General features: G+C 51.0%; 1 protein-coding gene across 1 annotated transcript in view; it reads left to right on the forward strand.

Annotated features, from left to right (window-relative positions):
- Positions 1–12,759, forward strand: part of GRIK3 (glutamate ionotropic receptor kainate type subunit 3) — a 239,172-nt gene that overhangs the window by 159,696 nt on the left and 66,717 nt on the right. Inside the window, exons 4-5 of the mRNA XM_001111351.5 lie at positions 2,499–2,680; positions 5,037–5,090. Of these exons, the coding sequence (XP_001111351.4) occupies positions 2,499–2,680; positions 5,037–5,090 (236 nt within the window). The remainder of the gene's footprint in view (positions 1–2,498; positions 2,681–5,036; positions 5,091–12,759) is intronic.

Consider the following 12,759-nt stretch of genomic DNA (forward strand, 5'->3'; position numbering starts at 1 on the left):
GGCTGACATTTGCTGCTGGAGAATGTGGGTCACCATGCATTACACGGAGCGATGTGCTTGGCTGACAAGAAGGCCCTGGTGGCCTCTGCTCCAGCATCCAGCCTGTCCCAGTCCTCATAGCCTGGGTCCCCAAAGCCCACATGCCTGCTGATGCTGCACATAAGCCTCAAAACCAAACAGGGAGGAGCAAACTGTGCACCCTGGACCTCACGGGGTAACAGGTGTGAAAGGGAAGCATCATTCAGCCTAATCAAGAATTTCTGGGATACATTGGGAGGGGGATAGCCTGTGTGTGTGTCTGGGGATAGCTAGCTTGTGGCCTCCTCCTTCTATATGAAGGTCAACTGATAGCCTCTTCTTCTTCCCCAACAAGTCTGGTATTAGGAAGCACAGGGCACCTGTTTGACCCAGACCACTCCGGGACTCCAGAGCCATCTCCCAACTCCAGCGCATGGGTTTGAGTCTTCAGTGGGCTGGGGGGTCCTGATGCCCAGTCATGGCAAAGCTTGTGTGGAAGTACTTTAGGAGGCTTAGGTTACAGGCATGTATTTCTGTCCCCGAAGCAAAGTGAGATGATGGACACCAATCAGATTGCTTTCCTGATGTCCAGCCCTCAGGAATGGGAATCATTGCAGAACAGACTCGGGGGTGTGTACCAGAGATTGTTTTGGAAACTGGGACTCTCTGCTGGAAGGCTTTTGGAGAAGGCTATCTGAGTGGGGTCGGGGGGACTCTCCAGATAGAGTAACAGTGGATTGCAAACTTTAATCCAGTGCAAACTGGCTTAAGCAAAAAACAGTTGGGGTGGGGGAGCAATTTGGTTTCCTTTACTGGAAAGTTTGGAGCTAATTTTAGCTTCAGGCACCATTTGATCCAGAGGCTGAAGTGAAGATCGTTAGGATTTCTTTGCTGCTTATTCTCTCTGACATCTGTCCTATTGGAATCCTTCTCAAGGTCTACGTAGGGACCCCAGACTTACAACTTCCCTATTTGGAGTTGAGTGAAAAAGAGAGTGTTTCTTACCCTCTTTTTGTGCCAGTTGCTCTAACACAGTTTCTGGGAGTCGACGGTATTGCACCTATCTCTGAGTCAATACCTACTCCCAGGCTGGGGCCACATGCTTTGCCCCTAGAGCTGGCGATGGACCCCTCCTGAGTCACAGAAAGTAAGCGTCAGGGAGGAGATTTACCCCAAAGGAAAATCGAAGTGCCATTAGTGGCCGGAGAGGGGGCGGTAGGGGGCAGAGGTGGAACATACTGTGTGAACTATGCGGCCAGGACCGGACACTGAGTCCTGGGGATGACTAGGGGCCAAGCAGGCAAGAAGGGATGGCCCGCTTGGGACCTGGCCCTGTGCTGGCTCAGCTTCTTCTTTGGAGGGGAGGAGGGGGCGGGAAGCATATAGAGAGTAGCAAGCAGGCTTGCTCCCAGGCTATGCAGAAAGAAGTCAGCAAAAATGGACCTTGAAATAGGGACAGAAACGAACTTAATTAGAGCTAAGCAAGCCATTTGTCTCCAGGAAGTGACATTTAGTCTTCCCTAGAAGTCCCCAGATTAAGTGGTTTTACAAAAATGCCAACCAAGGTAGAGGATAGATTTTTCAGTGTGGGAGGAAAAAAAAATGAAACAGTAAGTCAATCCAATTATGGAAACTTTTGTTGAGTACCACCTGAGTGCCAGGCCCTGTGCTGGAGGTGGTGGGAACCCAGCCCCAGATATCAAGGCACTGGTGGCAGAATGAACTGGTGCCAGAGGAGGCCAGTGCTGAGGGAGGAGGCCACTGAGTTGGAGGAGAGGGTGATCTTTTCTGGACAGAGCAAAAGAGGAAGGCTTCACGGAGGAGGTGGTTGCACTGAACCTGAAAAAGTGGGTAAGGTTTAGCAAGGCAGCCTGCCCTTAGTGGGGACGAGGAGGGAGACGCAAATACCTCCTGGCCTTACCCAGTCTAGTGGTTGGCGCAGGTTAGTACCACTGAGGCTGGAGCTGCCTTTTGTGCCCATATCCTGGAAGCAGCTCGCTGGAGACGTTGAGGGAAATCATGTCCCATGTCCCATGTCTCACGATGTTGGGAGTGGGTACAGAAGAAGAAGGGTGAACTCTGATTTAGACCCTGAAGGCTTTACAGCCATTCTAAGTTAGAGAGGAGCAGAGGGGTGTGGTCAGTGGGAATTTGCTATCTGTGCCGACCTTTGAATCTACATATGTGTGTACATGCACCAGTGTGTGCACAGGCCTTAATCTACATATACACATGTGTTGATAAGCCCAAGTGTATTCCTGCCCACATCAACATGCACAGGCATGTAGCCATGTGTTTGTATGTGCACACACATACCCAGTGTTGTCCATGCACGTGCACAAGTCTCTGTGGGCCACGTATCTGTGTGTGTCTGTAGACCTGTGGCCATGGGCATGTGTGTGCACACAAGTCTGAGTGGATGCCTGGAGCTGTGGATACATGCGGTACACATGTGTCTTTTGTGCTCCATGGCGCCTCAGGGCTCATCCGACTGCAGGAGCTCATCATGGCCCCATCGAGATACAACATCCGCCTGAAGATCCGTCAGCTCCCCGTCGACTCTGACGACTCGCGCCCCTTGCTCAAGGAGATGAAACGAGGCCGGGAATTCCGCATTATCTTCGACTGCAGCCACACTATGGCAGCCCAGATCCTCAAGCAGGTGTGTGAGTGCTGGCCAGCGGGAGGGATGATTGGGAGCTGCTGGCCACTTCTCCCACCTCCCCTTCCCAAATTCGGGTGTGATGCTGCCAGATCTAAGTTTGACTCCTAGCTCTGCCACTTTCCTGCTATGTGACTTTGGGTGGTCACTTTGCCTCTCTGAGCCTCATTTTCACAAGCAGCAAAACGGACACTGCAGTCTTTACTGTGTGAGTTGGCGTGAGGATGGATGATCCGCCCAGCCAGGCCTGACACAGGGAGAGTGCTGAGTAGACGCGAGTTTCCATCCCACCTCAGCGCTGGTTGGAGGCAGAGGCTGCCGGGAGGTGCCCATAGCCACACAGGAGCAGAGCACTCCAGGAAGCAGAGAGGCCTCAGATTCTCAGGAACAGCCCCCAGAATGCCTCACTGCCTCCTCCAGTGACTAATTCCCCGTAGCCCACGGCACTTGGTGTTACTCTCCTATTACTGGAAGGTTTATCGAGGCTCTCGTACCATCTGCTCAGCTCTGCAGCAAAAGAGGGGGAGGAGAATGGCTCTCAGTCGCGGATGGGCCTTCGTTCCCAAACACAGCTCAGCATGGCCTGCTGGGGATGAGAGCCAAGCTCCGCCAGTCACCTAAGAAAATAAACAGTGAAATCGCCTACCACCCCCTCCAAGGGTGCCACAGCTGAAACCAAAAACACTGATTTGAGCTGGTGCTTTTTATAAAAGGCAATTATGTCATCCCCAAAAGCATTTCTGGTGATTGGAGGTGGCATTCTGTGGGGCTTTGACACATGACCCTCAGGGTCCAGGTGATTTAAGGGGTGCAGGAGGAGACATGCTGAACCAGGGCATTCTCAAGGCCTTGAGGGGCTCAAGTCCCATCCTCCAGTTGGGCCCCATCAGGGTGTCGGGCCTGAATGGCAGCCTCTATCCCCAGCTCCCCGCAAAGGAAGCTCCTTTATGCCACACTTAAAAGGCTCATTTGAGGGTTTGAGTTCTGCTTCTGCCCTTTCACGTTGTGTGCCCTGGAGCAAGCGGCCCAGGAGTCATTCCCCTCCTCTGTAGATGGGGTTCATAATCCCCGTCTCATACTATTATGGAGGCTTCAGTGCAAGGAGGAAAACATCAGGAGTTTCTTCTGACACCCAGCAGACAGTTGACACCTGGCGTTGGGCATCTTTCAAGCTGCTGTCGAGGAAACATACACTCCCCAGAAAGCCCATAACCCTCAGCCTCCCGGTCAGCTGTGCCCAGTGCCTCTCCTCCCCCTCCACAGCATGTGTAACAGAGGAATGGTGACAATCACGGCTTTGGTTTACTGAGCAGCTGCTCTCTGCTGGGTCCATGTAGCTCGTCATTTACCACCACACTGGGAAACAGGGACAATTCTCTTGCCCAATTTATAGGTAAGGAAACTGAGGCTCAAGGGGAAAGTAATGGACCCAAGGTCATCCAGGCAGGAAGCCAGAAGGGACTCCCAGGTCTGTCTGATTTTAAAACTTTTGGAATTAGAAGTGAAGATTCTGTGCTCAGCCAAAGTCAGATTTAAACGAAGTTAAGCCAATCTGCTTCTTGCAGGACTTCCCTGAGCCTTTAACGTGCTGAGGTGGGCTGTGACTCTTCAAAGGTGGGAGGGAATGGGCAGCATTTGCAAAGTGTACTTGACCCGGTGACATTTTCCCCCAGAGCCCTCTGTGGGCCCAGCATTCTGAGGAACTCTGTAGAAAATGCATTATAGTCATTAGTATAATAGATTATAGACTTCTAATAAAATACGTAGACTTCATGATGGCGGACAGTAAGAATTCCACAGTGGCCACGTGGCCTGCTTTGTGGTCAGCCAGGATTAGGGGAGCAGGGATGTCTCAGCCCTTCTTGGGGAGGCTGAAGACAGACCTCCCAGCTCAGGCCTGACTGGGCCAGGGGGTTAGCGAGGTTGGCGGGAAACGTACTGCCTCTGGATACAGGACAGGGAGCTCAGCTGAGTGGAGTCCAGGGCACTTAAGAAGGCAGCCTCGGACTGATGCCATCAGCATTTCTCTTAAGTGTGGCAGGCCGAGAGACGCTTACTCAAAAGAGGCAGCTAGACCCCACGGGCCCTGCAGAATTTGGAATCTTTGAAGAATGTGACCCAAAAATCTGCATTTTAATCTGTCCCAGGTGACTTTACAGCACACTCCAGTGTGAAATCAACTGCTGTCTGCCAGGCAGTCATTGTCACTGTTCAGAGGTGGTCTCAGAGGACACCCCACTCCAAGCAGCCAGCCTTCCCCAACCCACTGCCAGTCCCATTCTCAGCCCTGGGTGGGGATTGGGGGAGAGCTGCTCAGGGGTTCCCTGCTGATCACTAACACTCTGCTTTTCCGTAGGCCATGGCCATGGGCATGATGACTGAGTACTACCACTTCATCTTCACCACTCTGGTAATGTACCTCTGGGTCCTGGCACAGGAAAGGGGTGGGACTCTCTTGGATCAAGGTCATTGTGGCTTAGCCTGGGCCAGCCCACTGAAGACAATTGCTGCAGCTAGAGGAGACCCAAGCTGGACTTGCTTCCTCAGGCTGTAGGGGTGGCCCCAGGTAAGGGCACAAGTATGTCTTTGTGACCTGCCCACTTTTGAGAGGCAGCATCATGTTATAATTAAGGACATGGATTCTGGAGTGAATGTGAACACCAGCTCCTCTGCTCACCACTGGTGATTCCTTGGCTAAGTCACTTAACCTCCCTGCCTCAGTTTCTTCCTCTGCAAAATGGGCTTCTGCCTCCTGGGATTACTGTGAGCACCAAATGAGTTAATAAGGTAACACGCATTGCCTGGTACATGCGGAGTTCTGGAAGTATTCATTACTATGATTATCATGACGCTCGGTTCCTAACCCACACTTCCCCACGCATGTCTCGGGCTTCACGGGAATTGTCACTTTGGATTCCGTCCACATTCATACTGAAGTCTGCCCACTCACTGTCAGCTAGCCCAGCCCACCTACAGGCTCCAGATGGGTCCTGTCCAAACTCTGAGAACATTTAGGGCCATTTAAACCCATTAGGATAATTAGCTGTGGCCTGAGATCAGCAGAATAAAGAGATTCCTGTGCCAAAAGGGCACCCACCCTGAGCCATCCTGCCTTGCAGATAGACACCCTCAGACCCTGCTGGGGCCCCGGGCAGACTAGTCCACCCATCCCAGATCTGGGGCGAGTGACAGCCTCACTGACTGCCCTGTCGCTTTTCAAAAAACCTGCAGTATGTGTCAGCCCAGCCACTGCAGCCCTGCAGACCTCTAACCATATTCATTCATTTATCCAGCACCCAGCTAGCTTCCCCTAACTTAGGAGCCCCTAGGTTCCGAAGGTCTGGTGGAAGGTGGGAAGTTTGACGCAGTCTTACAGAAAAGCAGATCTTGAACTAGGCTTCAAATGGTCCATAGGAGTTCACCAAGGGAGAAAGAGGAAGGGCATTGTATGCAGAAGGAACAGCATAAGCGAAGGCCAAGAGGCAAGTTAGCTCTTCGTGGTATGCAGGAGCTGGCTTGATCCAGCGGGTGAGAGCCAATTGCATTATCTCCTCCTAAGCCTGTGTCATGGTGGTAGCTTGAAATCACTATGATGGGAGAGCTTACACGCGCTCACACAATGGAAGTGAGCAAATGCTACAAATAAGGGCCCCTCCCCCAGAGAGCTGGTTATTAAGCACTTATGCTCCCTACAGCCCCTCCCTCTGCACCCTGTGTCCACAGCAGAGCTCAGGGGCCACCCTGAGATTCTCCTGATCCAGGGCTCAGACCTGGGGACCTGCCAGGAGCCATACTGGGAGAAAGGGATCCTGGAAGCTGGCGACTGAGATCAGGCAGGGTGAAGTCAACTCCCCTGAATCCCTTCTGGATTTCCGACCACCTAAACTGGCTGCTTCTTGCCATGCTGTCTCCTGGAAAGTCAATGGAGGCTTAGCATGAGGCTACCAGACCCCTGAAACTCTACCTCTGTCCAGAGCTGGGAGCAGCGCAGAGGAGCAAGACTGGGAAGGTGGGTGGGGCACATTCCAGGGGTCCACAACTTTCTCTCCACTCATGGCAGCCCTCCCTATCCCATCCTGAGATCCTTGGGTGCTAAGAACAACTCCTGGACCCGGGGACACTAGGATCCTCTCTCTAAGGCCTTCGATCTTGAACCCAGTGGCCAATGGCATTAATGGCCAGGGTACTGGGGTCACTGGGATGGTGCCTTCCCCAGAGTCTTGTCCTGGAAGGTCAGCCAGGCTGCAGGGCTGAGGGGCCAAAGCTTCAGGCCCTGCCATTTGGCCAGCTCAAGGACCCACCCGCTCTGGCCTCGGAATGAGGCTTGAGCCAGGCAGAGATGCTTTTAATAGGATATTTACAGCTGGGACTGGGAGCAAGGCCCAGACGGGGTTTAATCACAGGCCCTGTGCGTGCAGAGTGGGTGGCAAGGGCAGTACTCAGGGTGGGTGAAGGAGATAGGTAGATTTTTTTCCTGCTCTGACCACACCCAATTCTACCGGAACCTCCCAATGCCCCAAGGCTTTCTGCTTGGTGGCCCTATCTTGTATTCCGTGTTGGATCCATCTCTGTACACCCCTCCCACCCAAGTGCCTAGCTCAGTGCCCAGGACCTTAGAGAGCATTCTTTCTGTCTTCCCACAGGCAGACCTCAGTTGACTGGCCAAGAAGTAGTCATCTGTCCCAAGGGTGGTTTCTGCAATCTTGCTGGTGACACAACCCCCACGCTGGGAGCATTTAGCTATGTGGAGGCCAGTCATCTATTTGCCACCAAGACTGGAAATTAGTGAGTGGGGATCAGGGATGCTGGACATTCCATGATGGGCAGGATTCTGGAGATGAGTTGTCCAGCCCCAGATGCCTATGGTGCCCCATTGAGACACACTGACTGATACTCAGCCAATCCACAACTGGACCCGGGAAAGTGGGTGATAATCAGAGAAAGAGATGGTGAGAAGAGGCAAAGGAGGAATGGGTGGACAATTGGGATATGATGTACCCAGGGCAGCTGTGGTGTGCTAAAGTCTCTAGGGAACTGAGACTAGCCCCGGCCAGTGTCCATTTTTCTTCATTTTCTTAATCATTCATTGATTCATTTATCCAGCAGCCATATACAAATGCTCTCCAAGGTCCTGGGCACTGCACTAGGCACTTGGGTGGGAGGGATGTCCATAGATGGACACACAAAGCTCACAAGCTGGTGGCTTCCTTCATGTGTATAAGAATCAAGAACTGTGCCCAGTTAACCTCTCTGTTCCCAGCGCCCTAATAGAACCTGGCACATGGTAGGTGCTCATTAATGTCTGGATGGATGGACGGACGGACAGATTGATGGATGGATGACTGTAATGCAATGTGGAAAGTAATCAGTGAAATTGTCAACACATCAGAGCAGTCAGTTAAAACCACTCTGATGCCAGTTGACCTGAGTTAGAATTGAGACTCTTCCACTCCCTTGGGCAAGTTACTTAACCTCTCTGTGCCTCATTTTCTCATCTATACAATGGTGACAGTAATATTACTACCTCAGAGGATTGTTATGCAGAGTGCATTGACATCATAAAATGCTTAGAACAATGCTTGGCACTTACTACTGTGTAAGTGTTAAATAAATAACTCCTGCTCTTGCTTGCTGTGTGCTCAACGTACCCCATCCCATCCAAAATTCAGAACAACTTTCCAAGGGAGATAGACTCTCCCAGTTTTATAGAAACGTGGAAACTGAGACTCGAAGTCACTCCGCAAGAAAGGGGCAGAGCAAGGATTTTTTCGCAGCAGGAAGCTGTCCAGCTCCAAAGCCCTCTGCTGAAACCTACCATGCTGAAAGTCCACAACGAGTGTTCCCTGGCCTCCTCTGGCCGGCTCAGATTCCACACAATGCCTGGCCATGTTGGTTCAGGCATGGTAATTGAGGTCAATGGGGAAACGGAGCCTCCTGAAATCCCAGCAGTGCCCATGCTTCACCAGTTCCAAACCCCTCTGATTTTAGGACTGGACATTGTGGCTCACACCAGTAATCCCAACTCTTTGGGAGGCCAAGGCAAGGGGATCGCTTGAGGCCAGTATAAGATCAGCCTAGGCAACATAGTGAGACCCTATCTCTACAAAAATAAAAATATTAGCCAGGCATAGTTGGGCAGACCTGTAGTCCCAGCTACTTGGAAGGCAGGCTGAAGCAGGAGGATTGCCTGAGCCCAGGAGTTAGAGGCTGCCGTGAGCTATGATTGCACCGCTGCACTCCAGCCTGGGGAACAGAGCCAGACTCTGTCACGTTAAAAAAGAAAGCAAGAAGAAAGCCCTCTGATTTTCCTCTTTACGCATCTGAGGCCAGCAGCAGGGCAGTTTGCACTCCTCATTGACTGGTGGGGAAACCTGGCATCAGGCACTCCCCGAAGTTTCATAGCAGATCAGTGACAAGAGGCCTTGGCTCCTGACTCCCGGTTCTGTCCGTGGCTGTTCCAGCTTACTGTCCTTCCTCCCCACACAATCTGAGGGTCAGAAAGAATGGACCCTTCCGGGGAGGCACAGCCCTTGCAATACACACAATTCTGCAGTGGAGTATGGGGCGGGGTCTACCAGAGTATCTCCCAGCAGAACCCCATCGGTCAGAGCACCAGCTGTGTCCCCCTGGTCTTCTCCCTCAGTCATATCCTGCTTCCGGTCTTCAGGATCCTCTTCCAGCCCTGTTGCTGATACCTCTACCTCGTGATCCTCCCTCTTTGTGCCCATTGGTCAGTTGTGGCTTATTTGGGAGCACAGCGGCATCTGGCATTTATCTCCTTCCCTTTAGGAAACCCGCATCACCAACTCTTCGCCTCTAAAAAATTATCCAAATTTGCTTCTTCCATGCAGAAGACATTTTAATTACCCCAGCTGCCATTATCTGTTCCAACCAGCTTTGAGCCATTCCCAGATAACCTCGCATTAATCAGCCCCAGCTGAGCCCCTGGTACATGTCATGTGTAGGTAAAAGCCTGGAGGTGAAAAAAGAATTATAATAAATTAATAGATAAGCAATCACAATTAATGCCACTTCCCAGCAATAACAGTTATATCATGGGGAAGATATTTTCATCTGTCATTCCTTAAGGCGATGTTTTCCAAGCTTCAGCTCCTACCCATTCAGACCCATGGGGTGCTAATGAATTAGTCTATTATGTTATGCTGAATGTTTCTAAAAGGTCCCTCGTCGATACTGAATTCAGTGTGTCAACATTTGGCATCGAGAACGCAACTTTTTGCCAAGCAGCAAGGTTGCACACAGTTCACAGTGTACAGCACTTGGGGTCTTGGCCCTGGGCAGTCTGAACAACAACCAAAAAAAAACTAGAGCTGGACAAAACAGCCTCTTCACCAGCTCCCCATTGTCATTGTCCTCATGTCACGGGGATGGGGGCACTCTGTGCCTCGGGCCCTACAACACTTTGCGGCTAAGCCCAGGCTCAGGGATGACAGGGAGGAAGGTGATCCCAGGCACTGCCACCCCAACCTGCCCCCTCCTGGGCTGTGATCAGCTACAGCCTCTGTGTCAGTCTCAACAGACCAAATGCTGCCTCTGGAGACCAGAAGGGCTGTTGCCACCAGCACCCAAGCCCCCACCAAGGCCAGAGATGCTGCCCTTCACACTGAGTCAGGTTGGCCTTTGGTTACCTAGATGAGGGTGAACCAAGTCATGGAGGCCCTGGGCAGTCTAAAGCTTTGGCATCTTTCAAGCCTCAGATATCAGGTCAACACTGAATTGGAGAAGAGGCTGAACGCCATGCGAGGAGAGGTGAGGAGGGCGCCCCCTGTAGGCAGAGCTCAGCTTCTCTTCCATGGCCGCAGTAGGTCAGCCCTGGTCCCAAACTTGCATAACACCACTGTCCAAAACGAAATCCTTCCAGCTCCCCAGACCCTCCTGGTTGAAAGGCAGTTTGGAGAAGATCTCATCCTCCACCCGAGGCAGTTTACCCACCCTCTCCTCAACTTCCAGTCTGTAGATAACCCCAAATTAATCAGCCCCAGCTGAGCCCCTGCTACATGTCATGTGTAGGTAAAAGCCTGGAGATGAAAAAAGAATTATAATAAATTAATAGATAAACAATCACAATTAATGCCACTTCCCGGCAATAACAGTTACATCATGGGGAAGATATTGGGTTGGTGCCATTAAAAATAATAATAAAAGCCACAATGACTTTTGCACTAACCTAGTATTTTCATCTGCCATTCCTTGAAGCTCCCCCGGAGAGGAGGATGTGAAACACTTGTGGCTACTTTCCAGGCTCTTCCCGGTGATGTTTAAGTGCCCCAGGAGCCAGTCAGTTGGCTGACCCTTCTTTCCACTTTGAGGAAAAGGAATATTCAGCCCACAGCTCATAGGGGAGACAGACCCAGACACAAGCAGTTGTTACCAGTGGTGTGAAAGCCCAGAAGTCTCAGGATAAGAGCAGAATCGCCTCTGACCCACTCTGTTGTGCATGTGTACAGGAGCAATCAGGAGAGGCTTCCTGGAAGAGGTGACGCTTGAACTGATTCTTGGAGAATAGCTTACCCAAGGGAGGTGAAGAAGACAGACATTCTTGCCAGGAAATAGAAGGCATACGAAGGTGCTGGAGAGAGGAATGAGAAGCAGGACGAAGGGGACAGGGTTCGGCGAGACTGGGAAAGGGAGGCTAATGCAGTTGGGTGTTCCTGGGACAAAAAAATGAGAGAGGGTAGGAAGGAAAGTGAGGCTGGAGGGGTGGAGAGCTTTGGAAAACTGTACTAAGGAATTTGTACTGTATTCTGAAAAGACTACAAGGAGTCGTGGAAGTATTTGAAGTGTGGAAATGACAGGCTTGGATTTATACTTTAGAAAGATCCCTCTAGTCCCTGCCTGGAGGTGACTGCCCTGGCAGTGGGCATGAGTTGGGGGCCGGGCGGTCAGAGCCTCTGGGTAGGAGGAGATGCGTCATCACAGGGTAGAGGGAGGGCTCTGGAGCTGGGTAGCTTGCTGTTGACTCTCACTCCCCAGATACAGAAACTTGAGCAAAAGGCCTAATATCTGTGTGGTTCAATTCTTTCCCTCCTAGTAGAGTGGAGTAATAATAATAATTATTATAAATATTATAAATATAAAATATTATAAATATAAAATAATACCCTCCTAGTAGAGTGCCTATGTAAATCAAATGAGTTAATACAAATGAGGTACTTTGAACAATGCCTACCGTTCTGAGATTTGTAGGTGCTCAGTAGATGTGAACTGACTGTGACTGTTCTGATATTGCCAAGAGGAGTAAGGTAGGAAGACCCCAACCTATGTCTGCCCTAGGGGCTATACCCAGTAGCTGTCACAACCTGCTGCCAGACGAGGCAGAACATAAACATGTGTCAAACACATACGTGATGTTTAATATGTCCCAGACATGTTCTAAAGACATCTACAAACTCACTTCTTTTCCATGACAACTCTATGTGGTAGGTGACGTTATCAACCCCATTTTGCAGATGAGGCAACTGAGGTGAGGAGAGAGGGTGAAACTGGAGGCCAGGTGGTCTGGCCCGTGTCTGGCTGCCTCAGGGAGCCACCCTGGAGGAGCCGAGGGAGGGAGACCTCTCCTGGGATGTTTATTCTCTCCCCTCCTTGCCGCCTTTCTCTGATTCGGGAGGCATCCTGATCTAAACCCAGACCCATCTGTGTGTGTTTCTCAGTCACGAGTATCACTTAGATTTGTGGCTTCTCAAAACACAGACTCCCCAGGCTCCACCACAGACTGTGCAGCAGAGTATCTAGGTGTGGTTCATACTCCACAAAAATAAAATCCCCAAAGACAATTCTGATGCACATCTCGTCCTGGACACCCACCGGCGACGTAGAACACAGAGGGTTTGGAGTAAGACGATCAATGATGCATCAGTCAATGTTTGACAGCTAGCTCTCCGAAAGGGAGAAAAAGACATAACACAGAAATCCTGATTCGTAATGCTTGCAAATTTCCATGGTACAAATACTCCTACCATGGCCAATACCAAGCTAGCCATGTAATGTCGCTGAAGGCAGAGTTAGGAAGAAATGCTAACATTCAGCTCTCACTAGCCAGTGTGAGCCAGTGGCAG

Source organism: Macaca mulatta, chromosome 1, assembly GCF_049350105.2.
Source record: "Macaca mulatta isolate MMU2019108-1 chromosome 1, T2T-MMU8v2.0, whole genome shotgun sequence".
In the NCBI taxonomy this organism is placed as follows: domain Eukaryota; kingdom Metazoa; phylum Chordata; class Mammalia; order Primates; family Cercopithecidae; genus Macaca; species Macaca mulatta.